Genomic DNA, 27,822 nt, shown 5'->3' on the forward strand with positions numbered 1-27,822 from the left:
ATTGAAGTTCCCTCCTCACATTTGTGTTCTCTCAATCTCTTTCTCCTATGCCACAACAGGATGTATATTGAAACTCTTCTTGTAGGTTGGTCTTGAAATTCAAAAGAAGGTAGTTTTGTTATCCATACATGTCATCTCCCCCTACCCCCATGATCTACACATATATATATCACCAGTGTTGCATGCTTTCAGAATCGAAGCTTCTACTCCGCTTCGTTCCCTTTCGGAGTTAACTAGATATTGTTACTGTTTACCCTCTCGTTATTGATACTGTTGATTGCACTCGAAGAAGGCGGTTGGTCGGAAGGTTCGGGTACTGCCCAAAACTTGTTTTCATTGAACAGGTTGGAACAAAGAGTAATATTTGCTACAATACTCTTCTTTTCCTGTTCTTTTTCCCTTGTTTATATTATATGTATTTTCTTCTTCAGAAATGTAAAGGTTGGTTTGGGTTTATGCACTATTTTTTCTTAATTTTGAATTTGGTATCAAATAATTTGTTAGAACATAATTATATTTTTTTTAGAAATTCAATGCGATTAATTGCTTTTACAGTTCGGATAATAAGTGGAAAATTAGATTATATTTTACCAATCTTATTATTTTTTTTTCCTTATAAAAATCAAATTACTCATAAAATTCGATTAACCCAACCTAACAGTTTAGGTTAGGTTACAAATTTATTTGAATTTGCTCGGATATAAACCAACAAAAAAAAAAGAAAAAAAAAAAAAACTTGTGCATGAATTTCTTTAAATTTTGATCTCCCTATATACTGTTGTTGTTACAAAATGTCTTTTTAAAAAATCTCTCTTGGTCTTCATTTTCTAAAACCTTCCTCTTAAATCGAGGCTAGAGTCTCGAGCATACGTCGCTCAGCCGTAGTGTCTATCGTGGAAAGTTAGTGCCGCACTTGGTCGTAGGCGACAAGAACGAATTGGCTTAGCTCACTTGTCGTTGGAAAGTGAGTGCCGGCACAATTGCAAATCCACTGCCATCAAGAGTGCGATTGTGATAAAGTTGTTAAACCAAAACCCGAATTTATTATTATTTTAAAATAAGCACTTTTACTAATGATATGATACATATTATCAGACAACTTTTAAAAATATTAAAAGTCAAGCATTTCTTATTATTATTTTTAATAAATGATCTAAACGGGAGCTAACTCAACCCTAAACTTTATACTTTATGATCGGGGTGGGTTAGACTCAAACAATTGGATTAAATCTAGAAAATATCCAAATTCGAATCAATTCAACCCATGAACGCCCCTATCCAAACCAACCCGATCTACGCCTTAATTTCCTGCAAGCTTGAATGTCTAGTTATGAGTTTGGCTGCAACATTCATCCACCAATTTAGAGACCAGAACTAGGCAAACTGAAATGATCCATTATGTTTGCATGTAAACAAAAAAACTTCTAAAACTACAAGTTACATTGAGATGAGAAACAAAGATAAAAATAACAATATTGCCTTGGGCTCACAAATAGTGACAGGCTCAATCACATGGAGTCAGTAACACTGGCATCAATTCGGCTGTCTGTATCGAGCACGTTGTCGATTCGAACTGTATGCAGTCATAGCGCCTCGTAGGTTCAGCTCATATATCATAATTCGACAAACTAATAAAACGAATCAGGAGGGGGCAGCGGGTGTTAGCTTGCGCATAAGAGACTAGAGCAGCAGCAGCAGAAGCAAAAGCAGCACGTTTTAGACAGAACTACACATCTATACATACTCGATATTATGGAAAAAGAACTAAGTTATGAACAATTGATCAAACTTCCTATACCATGGGACGAAGACGACAGGGGTGATCGAACTTCATATAACATCGATAGGGTCGGCATGATGAAAATTGCCCCCATACACATATTTGAACTCCACCAAGCTTCTGTTTTCCACTATTCCTTTTGCAAATCATGGTGATTGTTGCCTTCATCTTCTTTAATTTTTTGATGGGAAGGTTTCTCACAAATACAGGAATCAGGAAATTCATGAAATTCTTTACCACGTTTCAAGTCATCAGGCTCACCCATGAACCCTCGTTGGCAAGTCTTCACCTTTCTGGCGAATGTCTCCCAATCCATCTTGTTCCTTTCCATGAACAAAGCGCTCAGTCTTTTTGCATTTGGCCTAATCGTCCTCTTATGACCTGAATACCTCCTAAAATGCACAAATCATGGCTCAGTGTTAGCAAGTCGAGATGGAATGAACAAAGGTTGTAGACGCTCGGTTATTTTCTTAGAACAAAAGTTGCGAAACCGCCTCTTGTTACGGATGGCTGATTGCTAGAACCACTAGAGTAATTCCTTCTACAAAAAACTATAGAACTTACGAATCTTCTCATTTCGGGTATCGAGAGTTTGCATATGAATCTTCTCATTTAACAGCAACCCAAGAAACATATAGAACTTATGGTAAGAGGGTCAGGGAGGAGATACCAGAGGAAGATCGAAAGAGACCGCCTTTTCAAACTCTAGATAACAAGTAAAATAATCTCGTTCTTGATAATGATGCCGTAAATATAGAAAAGAATAAGTTTGTACCTTTCGCCAGCAAGAATCTTCGCCATGTTTCCGTTATTATTAGTGACAAATACGTTACTCTCGTTGCATACGATGTAGTCAATGGCAGCAAGACGGGAAGAGTATGAAAGAAAGGGTTTCAGCTCTGCATTAACAAGCATCTCCTTGGTATAGAAATTTGGGAAAAGTTCTCTAAGAGGCTTCAGAGTTTCTTCTCCACCATATATTTCACCAGACGCAACATAAATGTAAGTGTCGTTTCTAAAACCAAGTGCTCGTAGCATTAGACCGACTTCGTAGGGAGTAAGTGGGCATTTCCCTCTCTTCCTTTCCTCCTCTTCACTTACATCCTGTAAAGCAAAACAGAAATTTTATGCACAGCCACTCGCTAATTGCTGATCGATCGTACATGTCCAAATATACAGAGTTCTACGGAATATTACTCACAGGTAACGTTTCCCATCGCTTCCTAATTTCGCCCAGTTCACGCCTTTCCTTTTCACCTCCTCCGTAGTAACATCCAGAAAAGGCTAGCATATCAGGCTCAAACCTATAAACAAAACAATTGGTACATTTATGAAGAAACAAAAACTATTAGCTTCTCATCAGTCATCTCAGAAAAAGGACTACAGATAGTTTGTCATCCAATCCAACCAACTATTCCACAAAGATCAGTAATCATCGCCCTTCGAACTCTATGAAATCCGATCATTAAAACAAAAAGGGAAAGACATCGAAATTATCTATCATCGCCATTTACGTATACCAAAATAATCCTATTAAAACACCATATGCCACAAAAGATGAGTTTGTTTGAGTGATATAAGGACCAATAGCATTTAAATAGTTCACTTTCCATTCTCTCACAGTATCTGTAGCAAGTTCCAAGTTTGTTTTCTTTTTCCTAGAAACAGAGATATTTCATAGATCAATGAAATATACAATAAAAAAAGGAGGTTACCAAGGCCCTAAAATTAGGCAAACTATCATTGAGAGAATAAACAAATGCCATGTTTCTCGGGCTGCTTGGGTTTAAGTTGGCCTTCAACGCACGATGTAAGGATTCTCAAGAGAAATGCTTGGTATCCACCATATATAAAGAGAGGAGTGGTTTTTGAACAGGCAAGATCAAGATCATTGGGACATGATATTGAGATGTAAAAGGAGGTTTTTTAAGAAGACGTCTACCGAGTGTCCACCAGTGAGGAAATTAGCACATTTAATGCGGTAAGCCTTAGTTACTTCCAACCTTTCTAATGACTTTTTAGTTCTAGTTATTTGATGTAACGACCTAAGCCCACCGCTAGCAAATATTGTCCTCTTTGGGCTTTCCCTCGAGGCTTTAAAACGCGTCTACTAGGGAGAGGTTTCCACACCCTTATAAAGGGTGTTTCGTTCTCCTCCCCAACCGATGTGAGATATCACAATTCACCCCCCTTCAAGGCCAAGCGTCCTCACTGGCACTCGTTCATTTCTCCAATCGACGTGGGACCCCCACCAAATCCATCCCCCTTCGGGCCTAGCGTCCTTGCTGGCACACAGCCTCGTGTCCACCCCCCTTCGGGAAACAGCCTCCTCGCTGGCACATTGTCCAAAACCTGGCTCTAATACCATTTGTAACGGCTCAAGCCCACCGCTAATAGATATTGTCCTCTTTGGGCTTTCCCTCAGACCTTTAAAACGCGTCTGGTAGGGAGAGGTTTCTACACCCTTATGAGGGTATTTCGTTCTCCTCCCCAACCGGTGTGGGATATCACATTTGAAGTTTTAAGTAAAAGGTTTTGTATAGCTTTGAAGAACTTGTACAGATGGAGGTCTCCTTTTATCCTTCTGTTAAGTGGTCAAGCTTATGATGATAATTGGGTAGTCTACAATGCAATAAGATCATGTAGGTGATAAGAATAATAGTGCCCATCTACATCTTATATCTATGATCAACAGATTATCAGTACGATCAAGTTCAGACCAAGAAACACTTTTCTTACGCGAAAAGCGTATCTGTTCGTGCTTCTTATTTAAGACGAAAAACGAATTTAAATAATTGGAAGATGACTGATGCTGCAAATACTGAACAAAACTATAGGGAAGGACCAAGTGGCGTTTTGCAAAATATATGAACAAAATTCTAAATAAGGTAAGGGAGAGTAAACCTCAAGTGAATGGCAATGTAACGTTTCGCCATCTTCCTCATTCTCTTCACAAGTTTGTGACCAAGATCTTCAATAGGTTTCACAAATTTTAAAGCGTGATAATTCGCTCGACAACGCAGCTTCTGTAGATCTTCGTCAAGAATATTCGAAAGTCTATAATCAAACTTTGTCAACTGGACAACCTGCAGATTTACATCACAAATTTCTCGCTTTAGTGATGACATCAAACCGAAATTTCAATATGGCAAGAAATCAATCGCAACACTGATATTTTAATGTCACCACGATACAATTTCAACACGAGTACTTCATGTCGAAAGTACGAGAGTACCAAACCTTGTGCATTTTACAAAGAAACATCTTTAAGTGGTGCGCAAAAACGTATGAAACAATTAACTTTCAGAAAAAAAGCTCTGAATGCATTAGCAAATGTTAGTGAAGCGGTCTTACACGTCTCCTTAAAAGTATAGGCAAAACTTGATCAAGATAGTATTCGGGCTCTGATTTTCTAGGGACACGCATGGTATAGGGAGGTTTCTCCATGGCACGCATAACTTTATCAGGAACTCTCTTAACAATAGTCACATCTTTCGAGAGAGAGGAAATGAACCAACCAACATCAAAAATATCGACAAAGCCACTGCACGCCAAGACGGATGTGCATAAACAATCATAAACAGATAATATCATTAAAAATAGAAAATATTAGGAAAAAGGTTAAAGCAACAACTCAAGAGGCCAATCTTCTTTAAATACCTATCATCCTTCCAATAGGAATGATGATCCAATTCAGGTACCACAAGGGTAGCATTGAGGATACGGGCAACCGCCACAGCATCTGTTATCTAAGAAAAAGAAATGCATTCACATTAACTTTGAAGATAACAAATAACTGGAAAATTTCGACGGAAGAACCTTTTGGAACCTGACGTTGATAGACAAATATGTAACTCGATCATGATAAGGTATAAAAAGTTATTTAGCCATTATATTTTCCACTCTACATTCCAAGACAGAAAGAAAGAAAGGAAATCACTTACTCCTGTTCTTTGCTGATTCAAGCCTCCACTGGTTGCAATAAGCAAGTAGCCATTCGACGACCTCTCCTTAACAGCAGCTGAAACGGAGTTATTACCCACATCAGATTCTAGACATATCAACAGAATGAACGGTCTGTCAAATGCTAATCAGTTGAATAACAAATTAACGACCATGCCATAGATCGAGGAGTTTAAATTCTTAATACAGTCCACCAAAAGCTAGATGTTCCTTGAAAAGATTTTGCAAAACAGAACTAGAATCATCCCATTTCTTCGTTGCACATGACGAAAAATTAGCAGGCGATTAAAGTAGAGAGTACGGAAACGTAGATAGGCGATTCTTGGTAAGAAGTAGACACCTAATATTTTGAACAAAGAATGCCACACACAGAAAAATAAAAACTTGGGTGGCATGAAGATAACCATACCTGAAAAGAAAGCATTACCGTCCCCTTTCTGTTAGTATATTTAAAGAACAGCATATATTTAACTAGTAGCCAAGATAATAGAGGCATTATGCCAGCAGTCCAAAGAACCCAAGGTAATCACGAAAAATATAGAGGTATAAAGAAATAAACCCTTAACTATATATATATATATAGCCTAGACATGATTTCTCCCCTAATTTTGTATGACCGTTCGGCGAAATCACGTCTTGGCTTGCCAAAACTGAATCGCCTCAAAATGTACTATAGGGGGATGTGACTAGTTGTCTAATTCTCCCTACCCGAAAAGTTATAGTCGTTGTTGTTATCTTTGCTTGCATGCTATATAATACCGTTTTCAATCTCTCACTCAACCTTGCTTTCAAACTCTCTTTCAAAATCTCTTTGCCCCTGTTTTTTAAAACCTTCTTCTCAAATCGGGGCCAGAGGCTTGAGCATACATTGCCTGGCCATAGGCGACGCGAATACAAATTGGCTTAACTCACTTTCTGTTGAGAAGTGAGTGCCACACAATCACAAAGTCCGTTGCCAAGAAAAGTGCAATTGTGACAAGTGGTATCTATATATATAATTCTCTTGGTAACCTATACCAAAAAAGGAAAAAAAAAGGCAATAGCACTACTAATCCCAACAAATCCTTCAGGAATTAACAGACATACAGACGCCATAGTAGCCATTATCAATTAAACCCTTCTCCTAAAAGCCTTAATAGGAATTTCAGCTTTCCAAATTGACACCTTCAAGGAATAAAACCATTTTGAAATGAGATCACAAAATGAACAAACAACTCAAAATAAGAACACCCAATTACAAAAGAAACGTCAAAATCCAACAGAGAAGGATGGTAATTGTCTGTGTCAACTTACAAGCAAAACGTGGGCTTCTTTTGCTGCATCCATAATAGTTCTTCGAAAGCTTAGACTCCCAGATATTGATCGCCCTATGACGAGCTTCCTCCTAGAAATTCAAATCAATGATGAACTTCAGTGAACTGTTGCTGAACTAATCCGCTCATCCAACGAGTATGTTTAGAGTAAACCCCAAACAATTTCCCATGATAAACACAACGCGCAGAGATAAACAGACTAGAATTACCAGCTTAGAGTAGAGCCTCCTGTTAACTAAGTGCTGAGAGTACCATTCAAGATCAGAAGCGACATGGCCCGTAAACAACGAAATTAAACCCAACGCAAACAGCATCAAACCACACAACATCGACCAAGAAAACGTCGCCTTCCTCTGCGCCGATGTCGCCCCCGTTGATCTCGACAGTACATTCTTGCTACTAAAAGCATAGCCATTCCCACTACTCTGCGGCTGTAACAGAGCCAGGTTCGCTGATATCAAGCAAAACCTCCAAGCTTTCGCCACGCCCAATGAAACCCACCTCCAGAACAATCAAACAAGCATTATAACACCAAAACCCATACTCGAAATCCCCGAATGTTCCGAGTTTATGAAGAATGCGAGAGAAAAACAAACCGTAATCGATGAGAAAGGGACAAATGACGCAAAGAATGTTGATGCAAATGCAAATGCGAGCACGAGGGTATGGAAATTGGGGCTCTGTGGCCGCTAAACTTCAAGTAGAAACCCAAGAAATCGTGATCGGCCGGAACAGAGCGTGGGATTGAATCGGAGCAGAGAAAATGGTGGGAATTCCGAAATGGGTTACATTAGAGCAGAGAAAATGGGGGAAAATGGCGGATTTACAAAGGGAATTGAAATTATTGAAGAGAAATGAAAGTGAAAATGGTGATTCAAGCGAAGGCGATCGATAACTGGAAACGGGAGGAAGGAGAAATGGGTTTTTCAGTCCGCCTTATAAGGAAAAGGAAACCCGATGAAGATCACTCACCCACCTGACTGACGGCAGTCCAATATTGCCGACGCCCTTTTGGTAATTTTCTATTTTGCCTGAGGGCAAAATTGAGATTTCACCCTCATTTTCCATTTTTTTTCTTAACCGACAAATAAATAAATTCATATATTTAACATTTTTAAAAAATATTTAATTCAGTCATATAAATTAAATTGAAATTTTAAAAAAAAAAAAATTGAAAATTTAACGAATTTTTAAATTTAAATTTTTTCTTAAATTAAATTATAATTTTTGTTTTGTCTATATAATAATAAATTGAATAAATGGTTAATTTTTAATTTCTAGTTTAGCTCCTACATTTTTTAAAATTATTAAAATCTTTTTTTATTTTTTATTTTATTTCTAAAAGTTACTAAATTTATTATGTCTAATAAAAAAAATTATATTAAATAAATTTATTTAATTGAAAATGGTTGAATATGGTAAGAGATCTAAATATGAGATTATAGGGATTTATTTGATTTTTTTTTATTTAATTCAGAAACTTATTAAATACAAGTAATTAAATATTTATTAAAAAAAAATAATACTTTATATATATATATTATTAGTATTATCAGTTTCATAATCGAAGAACTCATCTACTAAGGAGAGGTTTTCACACCCATTATAAGGAATGTTTCCTTCCTCTCTCTGATTGATGTGAGATCTCACAATCCACTACCACTAGCGTTCGCTAGCACACCACCCGGTGTCCGGCTGTGATACCATTTGTGACAGTCCAAGCCTACTACTAGCAAATATTATCGGCTTTGACCCATGACATATCATCATCAGTCTCATGATTTTAAACACTGTGATAAAGAAAGGTTTCCACACCCTTATAAGGAATGTTTCGTTCCCCTCTACAACCGACATGGGATCTCACAATTAATCTTTTAGGTCACACATTTTATGACGGTACATGTTGTCACAATTAATACTTAGGCTACATAAGAGGGACCCGAACGATTAGATCTTTGGAATCGAATTAGAGTTTACACTATCCGTCCTGAATAAATAGGATACTAAATCGAAATCGAGCTCAATAGAAAGGACAACCCCTTTGTTTGTAGAAACCCGAGAGTTAAAGTGAAGTTCATTCAAAGGAGCCTACCCCACAAAATAATGAAACATGTTGCAAGCTTAAATACATGACACGTTACATATTTTATGGGTCCTCCATTATTATTAATGTATGTATGGGTACGTGGTCACATGCTTAGATTATGAATATTGTCGTATAAAAATTACTTGCAATAATGTCGTTCATAATGTACGTGTTCAATTTAGAGTATGTCATGTGATACATGTCTCATTCACATTAATGCGATATTAAGCCCTAAAAACTAATTATTAATATTTTTTTAATAATTAATTTATATATATAGGGGAATTGAAAATAACAATAATAAAAAGAAAGTCGGAAATTGGTAAATGCTAAATTAATAAAAATATTCATTTTATATTTATTTAAACAATATTAAAAAATAATAAGTTTTATTTAAAAATACTGTTAGTACTATGTTTAAAAAATACTCGCCTGATAAATTTTAAACATAGCATTAACACATTTTATTTAAAAAAAAAAAAAAGTCAAAAAAGTTTTTATTGTCAATATTATGGACGAAACTAGACGTCTCATAAATTATTTCCGAACCTTTTAACTTTATTTTTAAAATTTCATGAATATTTTTTAAACGTGATTATTACCGCAAATGTATTTTTTAATATTTAAAAAAAAAAGTTTAAAAGTGTTTTTAAATTTTTTTAAAAATATTAAAGGTGTTTTTTTAAAGTTTTTAAAAAAGTTTAAGGGTATTAATGAAAATTTGAAAAACTCGGGATATTTTTTGAACACGTGTATTTTTTTAAAGGATAAGGGTATTATTGAAAATTTTGAAAGTTTCGGGTATTTTTTGAGATAAAATGTAATGTTTAATAATATTTTTATTAATTTAAATTACCATATTAATAATTTTACTCAGTTTTGAATTTTAATAAAAAGAAAAGAAAATGAAAAATTAATGGAAAAGAATTATAAATTTGAAACTAAATGGGTTTAGGGCCTTGAAATGCAAAGTACAAAGGATGATGGGTTGGGCCAGCACAATTCAGAAAGCCCAGCCCAATGTAGAAAGCCCAGCCCAATTCAGAAAGCCCAGCCCATCTCTCTTTTTTTCTTTTTTCTTTTTTCAAAATTTAAATGAATTTTATTTTATTTTATTTTATTTTATTACAGTTCTAAAACCCTTAACCCCTTCAGGTCAGTCGTTTCTTGCAGAATTTACAGATCTCTCATCTTCTTTCATGGCTTCCGCATGCCGAAGAATTGCGAGCAGAATCTCTCAATCTTCCTTTAGAACAGTTGTTCGTACAAATTCTCCACCCAAAGCTTCATCTTCTCCGTTCACTTTACCTTTCAATTCCACTGCACCATCTGTTCGCCGGTTCTCGCTCGCCAAGTAAGTCTGGTTATCCTTTCATTTCTTCTTGTTTTGTGTATCTTGTTGTGAGTTGTTTCAATATTTTGTTTGTTCTTTTTCAAAACTTCTTGATCTACTACTAGGTCCCCGTCGGAGCTGGGATGCGTGCAATCTCTTTTGCCTTTTCACAACGCGGTTGCTGGAGCGAGAATGATTTCATGTCTGAGTACAAATTCGAGGAGTTGTCGTGCGCTTTCTCAGGGTACTCTCTGCTGCACCTCTCCCAGCCTCTAACATGAAATATTGTACTTCCTTTTGAAGTGTGAGTAGCTTTTTTATGCATTATCTGCGGACATTTCCTTTTCTTGCGCTATAGTTGTCTTTCAGTGTCCTTGTGTTGGTATTTGCTGATTCTTGTTCTCTTGGATATTGGTGTATTGTTCCGAAAATCTTGGAGATTATGTAGGAAGTATCAACCATATTCCGTGATCACACATTTGATATTCTCGGGGGGTTTTCTTTGACGTCATTCTGTTATAAATTGGTGCAATTTTAGTTTGGAAGTTTAGAATACTGGATTGTTACCTATACTTTAGGAGGTTGTCGATCAACTTATGTAGAAGATGGGAGGCTAAGCAAGAATTTCAAAGTTAACCATCCCAGGAAGTAAAACCATGGTAGGTTTGGTCCTTGTGTTCAGTATCTAGTTTCGTTGTTTATTGGTTTCAACTTTTGTCCCCAGTTCGATTGGTCAATTTCTCGAGTAAAATTAGTTGTAGAACGATAAGGATTGAATGAATAGAAAGACTTTGGTTGTTGACTGGGGACCTTGAAACTGACTGGAGTATTTGGTTCCTGCAGGCACATAATATCGAATGTCTATATGCGAATCGATTATGATGCATAAAGAAATAGATTGGAAGTTTATGGAGCCTTCTGATTATGGTGCAGTGGATCGATTACAAGTACATTACTAATCATCTCATAGTAGTCCTAAAATGTCGATGATATTCAGATTTCTATCACTGTTAGGAACTAGTGGTCTCTGTCAGTTGTGGGTTGGCGCCACTTTTAATTTCCTTATGAAATGTTTGAGTCGCACACTTTCTCATTTAGTAGTAATCAATTCCTGAATCTTTAAATCTTAGGAGTTTCTCTTAGAATACTTTTTACTTGAAAATAAACCTCCAAATTTAAGAGAATGGAATGACAAATTAGGTTTGCCCATCGATCAGCTTCACTCTAGTTATCATCATCCTGAAAAAGAAATTATCTCAACAAGAGTCTGTTCTATTCTCATGGAGATCGTTACATTGGAGTAAAGGGATGATCCAGTCCTGTCCATAGTCTTAGTTTATTGTATATCCGCTATGTGAACAAAGCTTCGAATGTTCGGTGATCTGCATCATTTTTGTTTACATCATGTTTGTGACTCACAAATAATCTTATGATTGTTCTTATCATTCAACCCATTAATTTCTTTTATCAAATAATCTATATGACATAACTTCTCATTGCCCCAGATGCAATTGATGGTACGTGAGACATATTTGCTGTTTTTGAAGGTGGGTCAGTCACTCTATGCTTCACTAATCTAGAAATGTGATGTGTAAAGGTTCCGTAGATGTTAGTTCTGGGTTCCTTTGATTTACCTACTGTAAATGTAATGAAACCTTTACTCCCTTATTCCCATGCCAATTTCTGCATACCTCGATTAATCTTACCGAACAACTATCTAACTAAAGAAAAATCTATATTACCTGAGGATCATGTATCAGTTGGCATTGTTGACTCTACTGTATGGTTTTCTTTGCAACTGTAGAACTAGATGGCTGCATCAATTGCATTGAATGAGATACGATACGAGTCATATTGCAAGACTTCATTCCCAGTAGAATTTCTACCGATGTTCGTAGTCTGTTTTTTCTTATTTATTCGTATTCTGTGGCTGCAGAGCTGGGCTTATCAGTTCCAAGGTGACTTCTTTGGGATGATTGTTGCAGTGTCAAGGGGATGTCGGCCATGGTGTTGTGGATTTCATTTACGTACTGTGATCATTACTGCTCAATTTGGTTAACTAGTTTTGATTCTTCCAGACGACAGAATGTGTTGAAATAAGAATATAGTGATTCTAGTGCTTACCGGCAACTCAGGACATCATATTTTCGCCTTTGTTGCCATTGTTGTTTGATATTTGTCATACAATAGACATCATACTATTTTCCTTTGTTTGTGGTATAGTATTTCTTGTAGACAAATGGGGGCTGTTTTGCTTACTCCTAGACAATAAGGCATGCCATATTTTGTACTACGAGCTTAAGACATTCTAACACGAAAGGTTTGTTGGGAAATAATCTTGTACACGAAGAGATCGTTGGCCGGTAAATTGTCATTCATGATCTTAATTTTGTTGCCCACACATTGTCATCTTTGGGCTTTTCCTCGGTTTTTAAAATGTGTATGTTAGAGAGAGGTTTTTACACTTGAAGAATGTTTCGTTTTCCTTAATCAATGTGGGATTTTACAATCCATCCCTTTTGGGGACCAGCGTCCTTGTTAGGATTTGTTCCCATCTCGAGATCCTCCCGCTTTTCCTCAAGGTTTTTAAAATGCATCTGTTAGAGAGAGAGAGGTTTTTACAGTTATGAAGAATGTTTCATTTTCCTTAATCAATGTGGGATTGGACCAGCATCCTTGCTAGGAATTGTTTCCATCTCGGGACCCCCCTGCTTTTCCTCAAGGTTTTTAAAATGCGTCTACTAGAGAGAGGTTTTTACAGTTATGGAGAATGTTTCGTTTTCCTTAATCAATGTGGGATTTCACAATCCATCCCCATTGGAGACAAGCGTCCTTGCTAGCATTCGTTCCCATCTCGGGACCCCCCAAATCCTTTGGAGACAAGCGTCCTTGCTAGCATTCATTCCCATCTCGGGACCCCCCAAATCCACTGGCACATCGCTTGGTGTTGGACTTTGAGACCATTTGCAATAGCCCAAGTCCACCGTTAGCCGATATTGTCCTCTTTGGGCTTTCCTTGTTGTACTTCTTCTCAGTTTTTAAAATGCGTCTGCGGTAGGGACAGGTTTACACACCCTTATAAAGAATATTTCGTTCTCTTCTCTAACCGATGTGAGATCTCATATTTTTTACTCAAGTGGTCAGACGTTCAAATCATTCCAATCTCACGTATTGAACTAGAAGACAACTTAGTTATAACAAATCCATTAATAGTATTCTCAATAGAAACTTGGAAGCTTTAGGCAAAAGAAAAAAAATCTGTTGTACCTAATTCTTTGTTAGACTTCGAACTAGTTTGATGAAGAATTTTCGTTTTCCATCTCGATCAACCAACTATATCCAGTTTCCTTTCTAACCCCTTTCTTTCTCATCACCTCCCTAACTTCTCTCACATCTCTCCATCTTCCATGAGATGCCAATATGTTAGACATCATAACATGTACATAATCATCAGCAGCTCCTAATTCTATTACTTTTGCAGCTGCTACCTTTGCTAGTTTCAAATCCTTCCAAACAGCACAAGCACCCAAAAGAGCTCGCCAAACCGACCCGTTCGAATCGAACCCTAATTCATGAATCAGCCTCTTACTTCTATAAACATCCCCTCTTTGTCCCATTAGCCTAACCATAGTACAACAATGCTCAACAGTTGGTTTGATACCAAAATCCTCAATCATAGATTTGAAGTACTGCATTGTGGTCTCCAATGGAACCTGGTTATCTGAACATGATAGTAGAAGGCTAAGAAATGTGATGCTATCAGGTTTTACATCTTTCATCGTCTTTAACTTCTCGAAAAGATGGATCACTTCCATCGTTTTGCCATTTCGAGCCAAACCCGAGATCATTGCATTCCAAGACACCAAGTTCTTCTTGGGCAATGACTGAAATATCGTTTCAGCATAGTTCACATGCCCACATTTGGAGTACATATCGATTAAGGCGCTACCAACGACAGTCGATGTATCTAAACCACGTTTAGTTATGCAACAATGGATTGACGAACCCCATGTCAGTGCCGAGAGCCCTGCAACGCCGCTCAAAATGCTTGAAAATGTGAATTGATCCATGCCGATGTTGCACGAGTGCATCTTAGTGAAGAAACTCAAAGCCTTCCATGCTTCATCCCCATCAACATATCCTGTTAACACTGCATTCCAAGATGAAGAGTTCGGACTATCCATCGTTGATAGAATTTCTACAGCTTCTTCAATATCTCCAAATTGAGCACAACCATTTATCAGTTCGTTATATGATATAGTATCGGGTCGAGGCATCTGTCGTAAATAACTCGACGCCTGTTCTAGCCTTCCATTTCTAGCACTGGCTGCAATAACTGAATTCCATGAAATTGTATCCTTATCAATCATGTCATTAAACACTTTAACTGCCTCTTCAAAAGACTCGCATTTTCCATACATGTCAATCAAACAATTAGCAACAATGGTATTGTTTTCTAGCCCAAGCTTTACAGCTTTTGAATGAATCGACTGACCCAATATCAGCCAACCCAGCTGACCAGAGGCACTCAAAGCTGCAGACAAAGAATATGAATCCACGAGATTTTCAGACCCATCAAGCGCAATAAACGAAGACAAAGCATTGCGAAACTGTCCACAGTGCACATAACCAGAAATCAAAGAGTTCCAAGAAACCAAATTTGGTTGAGGCATTTCATCAAACACCTTATGGGCACTATCAAAGGACTCACTTTTGACATAGAAATTTACCATGGCTGTGCCCACGAAGACATTAGAGGCAAACCCAGATCGCAAAATGTAGCTGTGAAGCTGGCGACCACAGGAATCCCAGGCGTGGGTGGTGCAGGCTCGAACCAGTTGAACCAGAGCGTAGCCATTTGGGTTGCATTTGAGCGCCTGAAAGGCCTCGGCTAGAGCCAACTCGGCGGTGCGGCCGCCACCGGCAAGAACCATTCGGAAGCTGGTCCATGGATCTTGGTAATTGGTCGAGAAACATGGCTGAAAATTGCAGGCATTTTGAATTGAGATTGTGGCGGCAAATTTTAGAAGCAGTGGGTTTTGTGTTTGTAGGTATAATTGTAATTTGGTAGAGAAGGATCTTTGCATAATTTTCCAAATCAATTCTCCATCTCAAAATGCTCTAATTCCCTCGCCCTCTTTCCACTTTTATTATGGCAACAGACTTGCGATTGTGCCCCCACTCACTTCCAAGCAACAAGTGAGTTAAGCCTATTTGTTCTTGCGTCACCTACGACCAAGCGACGTATACTCGAGTCTCTAACCCGAGTTCAAAAAGTTTAAAAAACAGGGACAGAGAGATTTCGAAAGAGAGTTTTGAAAGCAAGATTTGAGAAATTGAAATTAGTGTTATATGAGAATGTAAGCAAAAGGCAACAACAAGGACTTACTCCATGTAACTATCGAGTAAGGAGGAAAAAATTTACAATATGAAAAATTGGGTTAGGTCTACAAAAATGTCACAACTCGACTCGTTACAATCTAACCCATGAACACGTTTGATTTTGAAACTTAAGGACCAAATAGAAGCTAGACTCAAAACCTAGGGTCGGGTATTTTTCCGAGACCTTTTATTTTCTAAATTGTAATATTTTTTTTTAAAAAAAGAAAATTCCTAATTGGCTGAAAAAAGGATAGAGAGGTGGTTGCAATAAGAATCTTATTATTGCCAAATTAACCTTAATACAATGTACTAAACCTAACTTTAATATCAAAATATATATATATATATAAGAAGTATAATTTTCGTTTCTAGTTCCATTTATCTAACAACTAGAAATCTCTTCTCATTCCCACATCCTCCGTTTAAATAAGGATTTTCTGTCCAGTTTGAGACTGATTCCCATGAAATAAATGAACTATCTCTACTTATTATATATTTTAAATTCGGAAAAGGTCCTCAAAGGAGCCGTTCCCAGTCTGTCCCCCCGGTTGGCACGCAGCGACCCACTCTCGTCGTGGGAGCAGCTCAAGCAGTCCACCAACAGCCAACGGGTTCGAGACTGGGACCCAGAGCTAATCCTTTTCCCGAGGTAACTGATCCATTTTGCCGACTTCCCTTGCCTACATTGTTTCATTGACTAGAGGTTGTTCAGCTTAGAGACCCGTGCAGTTAAGACCTAGCATAATAGTTGAAAAAATATTTGAAATATTTAAATTGAGAATAAAATTATAAAAGTTGAATTAAAAAGTATTGGTGAGGAAATTAATAAAGTCAAGATCACATGATGTTACAATCTAAGGACTTGTGGGTGGAAGAAAGTGCAACAAACCCAACAACTTGTGTGCCATTATAATTCACACCTCCTTTCTCTCTCTTCCCTTTCTCTCTCCTCTTTTATTTTTAACTACTTCCAACTCTTCCCTTTTTATTTTTACGACCTACTTTTTCCCAAAATTTAAAAATGTTCCACACGAGCGCTCCAGTAACCAAAAAAACATTACTTTCGATCCATCAATCTAAACATAATTTATACAGATTGGAGTAACTCGAAATTTGGTGTTGGTCAGGTTGGTGACCCGAACAACTAGAATAGAGTTCACGACCTAATCTAATACCTTTTTTTTTTTTTTTGTTGGAAAGGGTTGGATTCGGTTGGGTTGTCGGGTTATTTTTTTTTATTTAAAAAAATCTTGCGCATCTATTGTACATGTAATATTAATACGAACAAACCCAATTTTCGGTTTTCCAAAAATTCAACCCAACCAAAACTGAGGAAAAAGAAAAATCTAACTCAACCTGGATAGTTCAAATTAGTCGGGTTATCGAGTCATATGTATATCTCTAATTTTCGATTCTCGGGTATACCAAAATGACTTTCCACCCCTCGAGAATAGGATGTCAACCTAGATGGAGCAAATTCATTCAGATTCATTGTAACGAGAGTGTAACAGTCCAAGTCCACCACTAGTAGATATTGTCCACTTTGGCCCGTTATATATCACAGTCAACCTTATGATTTTAAAACGTGTCTCTTAGGGAGAAGTTTCTACATCCTTATAAAGGATTCTTCGTTCCCCTCACCAACGACAATAAATAAATATTAATTAAATATATATTTTAAAATTTTGATTTTGTATTTTCAATGAAGAATTAATATTATTTTCTTATTATTAATATTTGCCCTTTATTTGAATCATAATATTCCAATAAAAGCTTAAAACACAAGTCAATGAATTTTATTAAAGGAAAATACTTTCCCTAATGACTCTCCATCATTAAAATTTAATAGTTATTTACTTTATTTTTATTTTTATTTTTATTTTTTTTAAAAAAAAAGCACGTTTGCGTGCTTTCTAAGACTATAGAGCCCTCATTATCGGGAGGGTAAAGAGCTTCCACTACGAGATGGGTAGAAGAAGATAGTATGAAAAACCTTCCTGTAAAAGTTCGAAATAGTGAAATGAGATAGATTACACCGACGATGATGATTCTAGAGTAGACCAAAGGAGCCCTGTTTGTTTGATTTATTGCAGAAAAAGCAATAGTGCTCGATAAGGTAATCTAATAATCAAGAACGAGTATTAACTTTGGTTACATATGTTTTCGCCCTAATCAATAACACATGAGATATTTCGAGAAGTTAGATATCAAGACAGATACTTTATTCACTAAATTTATTAAAATATTACCGTAAGTTTTACAAATAGGTATGAAAAAATGTTTTTATTTGAAAGTTTAGAGACTAAAATTGAGGTTTTAAAAAGACATGAACAAAAATTTGAAGTGCAACAATCAAAATGAACGCATCCTACATCAATCAACGAAACATTTATTATAAAGGTGTAGAAACCTCTCTCTAGTAGACGTGTTTTTAAATACCGTGAGGCTGACGACAATTTGTTACGAGCAAAACGGACAATATCTGCTAGCGGTGAGTTTAGGCTTTTACAAATGGTACACGAGTCATACACTAAACGTGGGGTTGAGCTGTTAAAAATGGTATCAGAACCAGACACCACATGTGTTTGGGCCGTTACAAATGGTATGACACTGGACGAAGTAGAGACAGACATTGGACGTGGGTTTGGGTTGTTACAAATGGTTTGACATTGGACGCTGTAGAGCCATACACTGGATGTGGGCTTGGGCGGTTACAAATAATAGAGCTAGACAGTGGACGTGGGCTTGGGCTGTTACAAATGATTTGACACTAGACGATGTAGAGGTAGATACTAAATGTGGGTTTGGGTTGTTACAAATAGTTTGATACAGGACGGTGTAGAGCCATATAGTGGATATGGGCTTAGGCGGTAACAAATAATGGGCTAGACACTGGACGTGGGCTTGAGTTGTTACGAATGATTTGACACTGGACAGTGTACAAGCAGACATTGAATGTGGGTTTGGCCTGTTACAAATGATTTGATACTGGACGGTGTAGAGGCACACACTTGGATGTAGGTTTGGGTTGTTACAAATAGTTTGATATTGGACGGTGTAGAGCTATACAGTGCATGTGGGCTTAGGCGGTAACAAATAATAAGGCTAGACACTGGACGTGAGCTTGAGCTGCTACGAATGATTTGACACTGGACGGTGTACAGGCAGACATTGAATGTGGGTTTGGGCTGTTACAAATGGTATAAGAGCCCGACACTAAATGGTGTAAGACCTGGGACTATTTATTTAAAAATGTGGAAGGAAAATGAAAAGAAGCATTAAAAATCATAACTTTGGGCTATGTGGATGTCTTTTTGGTGGAGGAATGCTTGTCACCTACTCATTTCTCTCCACTTTCAACTCCCTCAATCCCTTCCTTCACTTCTCCACCTTCCTAGACAGAGAAAAAAACGGAGCTTTTTCTTCTTCTTCTTCTTCTTCTTCCTCTGTTTCTGTAACAGAGCAACAATGGCGGAGGGCCATAAATGCAAGCTCTGCTCTCGAAGCTTCGTCAATGGCAGAGCATTAGGCGGCCATATGAAAGCCCATTTAGCCACTTTCTCCATTGAACATGAAAATCCCATCAAAACCCTCAGATCACCAGATCCAGAAATGCTCTGGATCTCCACCGTCCAAGACAGAGAAAGCGAAACCGAGTCAAAGAATCCAACTCGGCGGCGCTCTAAACGAACTCGGAGATTCAAGTCCGAGTCACCGCCGTCGTCGGAGCCTGCGAGTTCCATCTCCGACACCTCGCCGGAGGAAGACGTCGCCATCTGTCTCGTAATGCTCTCGATGGAACAGGGGAAGGAACAGAGTCGGACGCCGGTGGGGAAAAGTTTCCGATGTGGGAAATGCCGGAAATCTTTCCGATCGAACAGGGCTCTGGTTGGGCACAGAAAAGTTTGCAGAAATGAAGGGGAAGAAGATGGGATTAATGGAGGTGAGTGGAAGATCTTTAAATGTTGTTATTGTTGTAAAGTGTTTGGGTCTGGACAAGCTTTAGGGGGACATAAAAGATCCCATTTACAGGGTTCGATCAGAGCCGCCATTGATGGGAGTTCTAGGAAGCTTGAGATCGGTTTGGATCTCAATTTGCCAGCTCCACTGGAAGAAGATGATTACAGTGTAGTTTCTTTTGTATGATCATTTATAGTATTTTTCTTTTAAAAATACTATTTGATTCATATGAGATATTTTGTTCTTTTATTTTCAACATTTGTTTAGTTCAATCTCTATTTTCATCCTGCTTGTAATATTCTTGTTCAAAAGATTTATTGAATGTGTTTATGCTCAAATTCTTATAAATTAAATAATTATAACATATAAATTTTAATTTTATGTTAACTAGATCTACCAACAAGTAGATTAAAGAATCATAATTTTTTTTAAAAAAAATCTATTGAATACAAATTAAATGTTGGAACACTTTATTAAGTAGCTCTTTGACACAAAATAAAAAATTTAAACGACATTTTTGAAAGTTTATAGACATACCTAAAAATTCTATTTAATTTTTAAATTTTAGATTATGAATTTGGAGGAGAAAGGAACGAAACATTTTTTTTTTTGTAAATTTGTGGAAACCTCTCTTTAGTGGATGCGTTTTAAAACTGTGAAGCTGATGACAATATGTAAAAGGCCAAAGCGGACAACTAGTGGTGGGCTTAGGTTGTTACAGATAGTATTAAAGCTAGACACCAGGCGGTATGCCTGATTAGTGTCCCCGTCTCAGAGAGAACGGTGGCCCCCAAGAGGGGTGGATTATGAGATCACACGTCGGTTAGTGAGGAGAACGAAACATTAAAGTGTGGCCTCCAAGAGGGGTGGATTATGAGATCCCACATCGGTTAGAGAAGAGAATAAAACATTAGAGTGTGACCTCCAAGAGGTGTGGATTGTGAAATTCCACTGTTAGAGAACGAAACATTAGAGTGTGAATAAAACTACGAGACTGTGACGATGCATAACTAACCAAAACAAACAATATAGTTGGACTTGGCTTAACTAATTTCTAGCAATCCCCAAGTTTCTATTTAGCCATCCTAGGCTTTGACATAACAAGCATATAATAGGAATAAAATGATGCAACGTGGTGGGTGTATGCTTGTTTTATGGGGAAAGCTTAAATCATTATGAACCCTAGGCTTTGTTTGAATTTCAATTTTTTTTTTTATAATAGATTTTGCATAAATATTATCATGTGCCATATAAATGGTGTTTTAGTTAGCATGTATTCATAGTTTTGTTTCTAAACCTAAATTGCACGTTATTAATATTCTAGCGGATTCTGTAAGTAGAGAAAGAAAATGAAATCTATGTTAAAATATAATCATTACTCTAATAAGGTCAAACTCAATAATTGTAGTACACTGCATATTTATTTCCAGGAAATGATTTAGGTATTTCAGAAATAAAGATGTCTAACTATTTAAGAAAAATATTTAGATATTTTAGAAAATGTGATAAATTTTGAGAATAAATTGTTTAACTTCTGCTAAAAAAAATATTCATCCACTCTATTAGTTTTTCATTAAAAAAAACACAAAGAGTAGTATTTTAGAAACGTCTTGTAGTGTTTCCTACAAAGAGTTGTGTTCAACAATCTATGCTAGTGTTTCCTACAAAGAGTTGTGTTCAACAATCTATGCTAGTGTTTCCTACCAAGAGTTGTGTTCAACAATCTATGCTGACCGTTAGAATCAAATTCAAGTCACAGCAGAGGGACACAACAAAGACCTTGCCTGGCGCCATTTCCAGACATAGTAGCTGATAAGTAGGTCAAGTCTAAATTCAAACCAAACTCTTCTTTGTTTGAATTGCTCTTAGTACGCAGACCCAAAGACAAATCAAGAGAGATGGTACTCTAAACTTTTTTGTCGGATGATAGTAAAATTTGAGCGAAAAGATTGAATGAATCGTGGTGGGGTTAATAGATTTCTTCAAACTTATAAACAAAAACATGAAAAAATGAGATCCATTGAAACATTTAGTATGGTAGCTTAGGTTTGAAGGTTATTTTGTATAGTGTAGGGGTAAAATTGTAATAGAGGAGGGCAAAAAGGGAAATTGAGAGGGTGATTGGGTGAGCGAAAGTTATGGCAGGGTTTATGCAAAACTGGTAGGGCACCGCCGAAGTGGCTGACAAGTGACAATTTGGAAGAATATTTAATACTCAGTCTAATCATGATGGTCAATACAATAGAGCTTTCTATGGGATGTTTGTTTTGTACGACGCATGGCATCGCATTGGATCTATTAATATCCATTTTCTAATATTATCTTTTTACATTTTACATTTATATATTTCTAATATTTTCATAAATATTTCAAAACTATAATCTTAAATGGAAAATAAAACAAGAGACGAGCCCGATTTCCCGTCTTAAATGCAATATTGCAACTTTTGATAGAATTTATATATTTTTAAACCTTTGAATTTGAAGGATCATGAAGATAAACTTGAAATAAATAAAGGTTACTACCTATACCAATCGGATGCACCTTTGTTTCAAATGGCTCAACTATAGCAACTATATGGTTAAATGTGTTTTACTAGAAAAACTTTTATGTTAGATGATCTCCTAAGAATTTTCTTAGAACTACGTGTGAAAGAAGATAAAATTCCTTAAAAGGACTTGTGTTAGTGTATTAGTCAATGGGTATAGATGATCGACCATCCACTGAATTCAAATTTAGCCTAATTTCACCTTGTAGTGGGAAGAGTCTAGATTTAAATAAACTTGGGTTTTGAATGATGCAAATAAATGAGTTGATACCTTATGCAAAATGTGGAGTTTCTAAGTCTACTAATTCAAAGAGTGTATCTTAAGACAAGCAAACCTTATACTTTAACAACAAATTACACAAATAAAACTCTAAAAGTTAATCTCGAGAAAGAAAACTCAATTACTTAGAGTATATATATCATCTGAACATAAGTAAGAAATTCAAATCTTCAAGAACAGAGACAATTAATCATAAAAATTGATTAAAAAACTATAGCATATGCCAAATTAAAAAAAATGAAAAAAATAAATATAATTGAAGGATAATTAACCTATACTTTTATCAAGTTACCTGGACTAAGAATATATGTAAAGAATCATTTGTTGAACCCTTTCTTTTTATTATCCACAAATCTTGAAGCTAAATGTATTCTATAATGTTAAAAGATCATCACTAACCTGATAGTATCAAACTCAATAATTGTACGAGACCATTATCTTCGTATTTAGGAAAATGATTTAGGTATTTTAAGAATAAAGATATCTAGGTATTTTACAAATAAATATTCAGATATTTAAGGAATAAATCATCTGGCTTACACTATAAATAACTCTCGACCTTACTATTTTCATTTCAAGCAATCTTAAGCAAAGCAAATTATAGTAATATTCTATTGAGTGTCTTCTAATCTCTTTTTTATTGGTTTTAATAAAAGTATGAATGTTTTCCACAACAATTTTGTGTTCAACATGTAAAACTAAGATGAAGACCTTCACTAACCTGAAGTATTCTTTCGAGAAGACATGTCGCTCTAAAACGGGCAAATGGGTATATTGGAAATGATAACTTAGTAAAAGATGGGTGTATGAAGAAGACCACATTTCAGGTTTATTCTCGTAAATTGGCATTGGATAGCAAACTTCTTGCCTTCTAACTTAAACCAAAGAGTAATCAAAACTAGTTTTCTGTAAGATGATGTTCATACCAAGGAAAAACTCGAGAGATTCGAACGATCACAAGCTCATTAGTTCAGCAACTATTTTACTTTTAATATACCTCATCTCATCTCTTCTCAGTATTTTTATATCTATAAAAATTAAAGCTCTTTAGTCGATTCGAGTATAACTCAATAAATAACATGTTCAGATGCGCTCCAACCATATGGTAAACTTATAAATTCTTAAATTCATGTCTAATAAAGATATATGAACTTCGAAAAATGCGTCTAACACTTAAATCTTATACTAGACATGATTAAAGTTCAAAAACCTGTTAACACTTTAAAATTTGGAGACCTATCCAATACATTCCTCAGAGTTGACCCTGCTGACTTTGGCAAAAGGGGGAGAATGTTCTTCGTGCCCTAGGGCTCTGTTAATCTATCAGACAGGTGTGGAAGGATTGGCCTTCGATCGATACCTTTCAACAGTCTAATATTGTGAATCTTATGGATATATGATCACTGGTGGCTAGGGAATTATCTAAAAGCGACCTTAAGCTAATTGTGTCGCTTCTATGGTCAATTTGGTTCAGAAGAAACTAAATTATTCAACAAAGCTCAACCAGAGCGGAGATCAGAAATGGCCACTCGAGGATAGAACTTCTAAAGAATATAATCAAATCGCAATATAGCGAAGAAATCCATCGGTGAATTCACGAAACTCAAATAACAGCATAATTTCTTCATAGTAGGGGCAATTATTTGCAATTCAAAATGAAATTTACTTGCCTCAATGTCGAAATCACGCTCCAATGTGATAAATCCAACGATCGCTGAGGCGAGATTACACATATAGAAGGATTTCGGCTTGCAATCGATGTCGGCTCTGGTTTAATCTGCGACGAGATAAATATATCTGGATTATCGATCTGTATAAAGAAAAAGTAGAAAAAGTTCCGGAGATCGAGATGAACTTACGAGGTATCGAGGAGATGAAGCTTTGGGCAACAGGGGAATGGGTTGTTTTCGCTCCATTTAACGTGTTAATTGGAGGGAAACTTTTTAGACTGAAGTTGGAGGGAAGATTTCGGTGTTTTCATTTAGTTATACAAAATCTCTTGAAATTCTACCATTTATTTTTAGTTCTTTTTATCTTCCTTTGACTTTTAGATATTGTCCTTTGACTTTTATTTTCCCGCTTCCGGATTTTTAAAATGTTTGTGCTAGGGAGAGGTTAACCAGGTGGGATTTCACAATCTACCACATTGGGGGCTCCGTCCTCATTTGCACTCATGCTCTAGGCTTCCAGATTTTTAAATTGTTTGTGATAGGGAGAGGTTAACCGTGTCTAGCACATCGTGCTCTGGGCTTCCAAATTTTTAAAATGTTTGTGTCTAATACCATTTGTAACAACTCAAAAGTCCACCGCTATAAGCCCTCTCGGATAGCCTCCTCTTAGGGACCCACTCCCAATAATCCTCAGCAATCCTCTCCTTAATCGAAGTTCGACTCCTTTCTCTCGAGGCCCTCGAACAAAGTGCTCTGATACCATTTGTAACAGCTCAAGCCCACCGCTATAAGCCCTTCTTGAGAGGCTTAATGTTTGTGTCTAATACCATTTTGTTTGTGATAGGGAGAGGTTAACCGTGTCTAGCACATCGTGCTCTGGGCTTCCAAATTTTTAAAATGTTTGTGTCTAATACCATTTGTAACAACTCAAAAGTCCACCGCTATAAGCCCTCTCGGATAGCCTCCTCTTAGGGACCCACTCCCAATAATCCTCAGCAATCCTCTCCTTAATCGAAGTTCGACTCCTTTCTCTCGAGGCCCTCGAACAAAGTGCTCTGATACCATTTGTAACAGCTCAAGCCCACCGCTATAAGCCCTTCTTGAGAGGCTTAATGTTTGTGTCTAATACCATTTTGTTTGTGATAGGGAGAGGTTAACCGTGTCTAGCACATCGTGCTCTGGGCTTCCAAATTTTTAAAATGTTTGTGTCTAATACCATTTGTAACAACTCAAAAGTCCACCGCTATAAGCCCTCTCGGATAGCCTCCTCTTAGGGACCCACTCCCAATAATCCTCAGCAATCCTCTCCTTAATCGAAGCTCGACTCCTTTCTCTCGAGGCCCTCGAACAAAGTGCTCTGATACCATTTGTAACAGCTCAAGCCCACCGCTATAAGCCCTTCTTGAGAGGCTTAAGCCCACCGCGCAATCCTCCCCTTAATCGAGGCTCGACTTCTTTCTCTCGAGTCCCTCGAACAAAGTGCTCTGATACCATTTGTAACAGCTCAAGCCCACCGCTATAAGCCGCCTTCCTGAGGCTTATGAGCCTCTCGGATAGCCGCCTTTTAGGGACTCACTCCCAATAATCGCTTATGAGCCTCTCGGATAGCCGCCTTTTAGGGACTCACTCCCAATAATCGACTCACTCCCAATAATCGCTTATGAGCCTCTCGATAGCCGCCTCTTAGGGACTCACTCCCAATAATCGCTTATGAGCCTCTCCGATAGCCGCCTCTTAGGGACTCACTCCCAATAATCGCTTATGAGCCTCTCCGATAGCCGCCTCTTAGGGACTCACTCCCAATAATCGCTTATGAGCCTCTCCGATAGCCGCCTCTTAGGGACTCACTCCCAATAATCGCTTATGAGCCTCTCGGATAGCCGCCTTTTAGGGACTCACTCCCAATAATCGCTTATGAGCCTCTCGGATAGCCGCCTTTTAGGGACTCACTCCCAATAATCGACTCACTCCCAATAATCGCTTATGAGCCTCTCGGATAGCCGCCTCTTAGGGACTCACTCCCAATAATCCTCAACAATTCTCCCCTTAATGGAGGCTCGACTCCTTTCTCTCAAGCCCTCAAACAAAATATACCCTCTTTGTTCGATATTTGAGGATTCATTGTCATAGCTAAGTTTAGGGCATGGTTCTAATACCCATGTTAGAAATCCCGACTCTCCACAATGGTATAATATTATCCACTTCAAACATAAACTCTCATGATTTTGCTTTGGGCTTCCCAAAAGGCCTCATACGAATAGAGATAGTATTCCTCACTTATAAACCCATGATCTTCCTCTAAATTAACCAATGTGGGACTCACTCCCAATAATCCCCAAAACTAAATTGGTAATCTTTCAATAGAACGATTTAAAGGTTAATGATATTATATCGTATGAATATTCGAAAAATTCATAAAAACTTCCAATTTTTATTTAATTAAACCGACAATTTAATGGTAACTCCTAGAAAAAAAATTGTTAATTTCAATGAAATCAAACTTGGTATGAAATTAATTCTAGTCCATGCACAAAATTAACGTTCTTCAAAAACTTGCCCCATTTGGACAAAAATTAAACCTTAATATTATTCTTCTTGGAAATTTTATTAATTTTTTTGTTACCATATATATGTTTTATAATATTTTACGTGCATCTTGTTGGATGATGAAAGTCCTATTATGCTCAAAGTTGACAATATCATACCATTGTGGAGAGTCGTGTTCGTCTAACATGGTATCAAAGCCATGCTCTAAACTTAGTTGTGCTAATCCTCAAATGTCGAACAAAGGACTCCAAAAGAAAATGGAGTCGAGCCTCGATTAGGGGGAGACGTACTTTGTTCGAAAGGAGGTGTTGGATGATGAAAGTTCCACATTGGCTAATTTATGGAATGATCATGGATTTATAATCAATGAATACTCTCTCAATTGGTACGAGACATTTTGGGGAAACTCAAAGCAAAACCATGAGAGCTTATGCTCAAAGTGGACAATATCATACCATTGTAGAGAGTCGTGTTCGTCTAACATATATAACAAACATGCATGTATATATATATTATTTTACATATGGTTTTTAATATTTTTTAAAAGGAAAAAAAAAAAGATAAGAGAGAGAAAATTATGAGGAGAGAGAAATCATGTTTTTCACGTGGGAAGGCAGCATTTTTGTTTTCTATTGTTTGAAATTAAAAAAAAATTATTTGACTAAAAAATAAATTAATTATTTAATTCTTATTTTCATGTCGAATTAAATATATATATATTTCTATTTCTTATTAAAAAATGACTATTTATTAATAGAAAAGTCATTTTAGATAATTTATATCTAAAATAATTCTTTAAAAAATATTTTTAAAATAAGAAATAAGAAACAGGATAACATTACTAAACACACCTATTATTAATCCCAATTAATTAATTATAAAAATAAAATTAATACGAAAATATTAAAAATAAAAAAAATATATTTTAGAGATTAATTAAAAAAAAAAAAAAAAAAAAAA

The 27,822-nt window shown here is 36.6% G+C and overlaps 4 protein-coding genes across 11 annotated transcripts; 2 read left to right on the plus strand and 2 right to left on the minus strand.

Moving 5' to 3' along the window:
- Nucleotides 1-1,375: 1,375 nt before the first annotated feature.
- LOC111810256 (O-fucosyltransferase 29) lies at nt 1,376-8,016 on the minus strand. 2 transcript variants are annotated; one of them, XR_002817390.1, is made up of 10 exons: nt 7,266-8,016; nt 7,037-7,127; nt 5,725-5,801; nt 5,441-5,529; nt 5,135-5,324; nt 4,685-4,866; nt 2,982-3,084; nt 2,556-2,884; nt 1,799-2,172; nt 1,376-1,628 (listed from the first exon to the last, which is right to left on the minus strand). XR_002817390.1 is itself a non-coding variant. In XM_023696909.1 (9 exons), the coding sequence occupies exons 1-9, from the start codon at nt 7,383-7,385 to the stop codon at nt 1,911-1,913; spliced, it is 1,443 nt and encodes a 480-aa protein (XP_023552677.1). In that variant the 5' UTR covers nt 7,386-8,016; the 3' UTR covers nt 1,376-1,910. The 2 variants fall into 2 exon arrangements, 1 of the variants encoding a protein (XP_023552677.1); XM_023696909.1 differs by having other exon boundaries at nt 1,376-2,172.
- Nucleotides 8,017-10,287: 2,271 nt separating this feature from the next.
- LOC111809723 lies at nt 10,288-12,808 on the plus strand. 7 transcript variants are annotated; one of them, XR_002817288.1, is made up of 5 exons: nt 10,288-10,496; nt 10,601-10,779; nt 11,319-11,422; nt 11,981-12,022; nt 12,412-12,808. XR_002817288.1 is itself a non-coding variant. In XM_023696119.1 (4 exons), exons 1-3 carry the CDS (start codon nt 10,342-10,344, stop codon nt 11,998-12,000), a joined length of 294 nt encoding a protein of 97 aa, XP_023551887.1. In that variant the 5' UTR covers nt 10,288-10,341; the 3' UTR covers nt 12,001-12,022; nt 12,412-12,808. The 7 variants fall into 7 exon arrangements, 3 of the variants coding, with proteins under 3 accessions (XP_023551887.1, XP_023551885.1, XP_023551886.1); XR_002817290.1 differs by having other exon boundaries at nt 10,601-10,719; XR_002817289.1 differs by lacking the exon at nt 11,981-12,022.
- An 889-nt stretch (nt 12,809-13,697) lies between these two features.
- LOC111810543 (putative pentatricopeptide repeat-containing protein At5g47460) lies at nt 13,698-15,592 on the minus strand. The gene has a single exon (XM_023697256.1). The coding sequence runs from the start codon at nt 15,560-15,562 to the stop codon at nt 13,766-13,768; it is 1,797 nt and encodes a 598-aa protein (XP_023553024.1). The 5' UTR covers nt 15,563-15,592; the 3' UTR covers nt 13,698-13,765.
- Nucleotides 15,593-18,173: 2,581 nt separating this feature from the next.
- LOC111810511 (zinc finger protein ZAT9-like) lies at nt 18,174-20,146 on the plus strand. Its single transcript, XM_023697218.1, has one exon. The coding sequence runs from the start codon at nt 19,158-19,160 to the stop codon at nt 20,001-20,003; it is 846 nt and encodes a 281-aa protein (XP_023552986.1). The 5' UTR covers nt 18,174-19,157; the 3' UTR covers nt 20,004-20,146.
- Nucleotides 20,147-27,822: the final 7,676 nt, after the last annotated feature.

This window comes from Cucurbita pepo, chromosome LG14, assembly GCF_002806865.2.
Source record: "Cucurbita pepo subsp. pepo cultivar mu-cu-16 chromosome LG14, ASM280686v2, whole genome shotgun sequence".
Lineage (NCBI taxonomy): Eukaryota > Viridiplantae > Streptophyta > Magnoliopsida > Cucurbitales > Cucurbitaceae > Cucurbita > Cucurbita pepo.

Coding starts and splice junctions, on each gene's coding strand:
- LOC111810256 (XM_023696909.1), bottom strand. CDS start 7,385: ATGTTGTGTGGTTTGATGCTGTTTGCGTTGGGTTTAATTTCGTTGTTT. Junction 7,128..7,265: donor GGAGGCTCTACTCTAAGCTG/GTAATTCTAGTC, acceptor TTGAATTTCTAG/GAGGAAGCTCGTCATAGGGC. Junction 5,530..5,724: donor TGAATCAGCAAAGAACAGGA/GTAAGTGATTTC, acceptor TCTTTTTCTTAG/ATAACAGATGCTGTGGCGGT.
- LOC111809723 (XM_023696117.1), top strand. CDS start 10,342: ATGGCTTCCGCATGCCGAAGAATTGCGAGCAGAATCTCTCAATCTTCC. Junction 10,497..10,600: donor CGCCGGTTCTCGCTCGCCAA/GTAAGTCTGGTT, acceptor ATCTACTACTAG/GTCCCCGTCGGAGCTGGGAT.
- LOC111810543 (XM_023697256.1), bottom strand. CDS start 15,562: ATGCAAAGATCCTTCTCTACCAAATTACAATTATACCTACAAACACAA.
- LOC111810511 (XM_023697218.1), top strand. CDS start 19,158: ATGTGGATGTCTTTTTGGTGGAGGAATGCTTGTCACCTACTCATTTCT.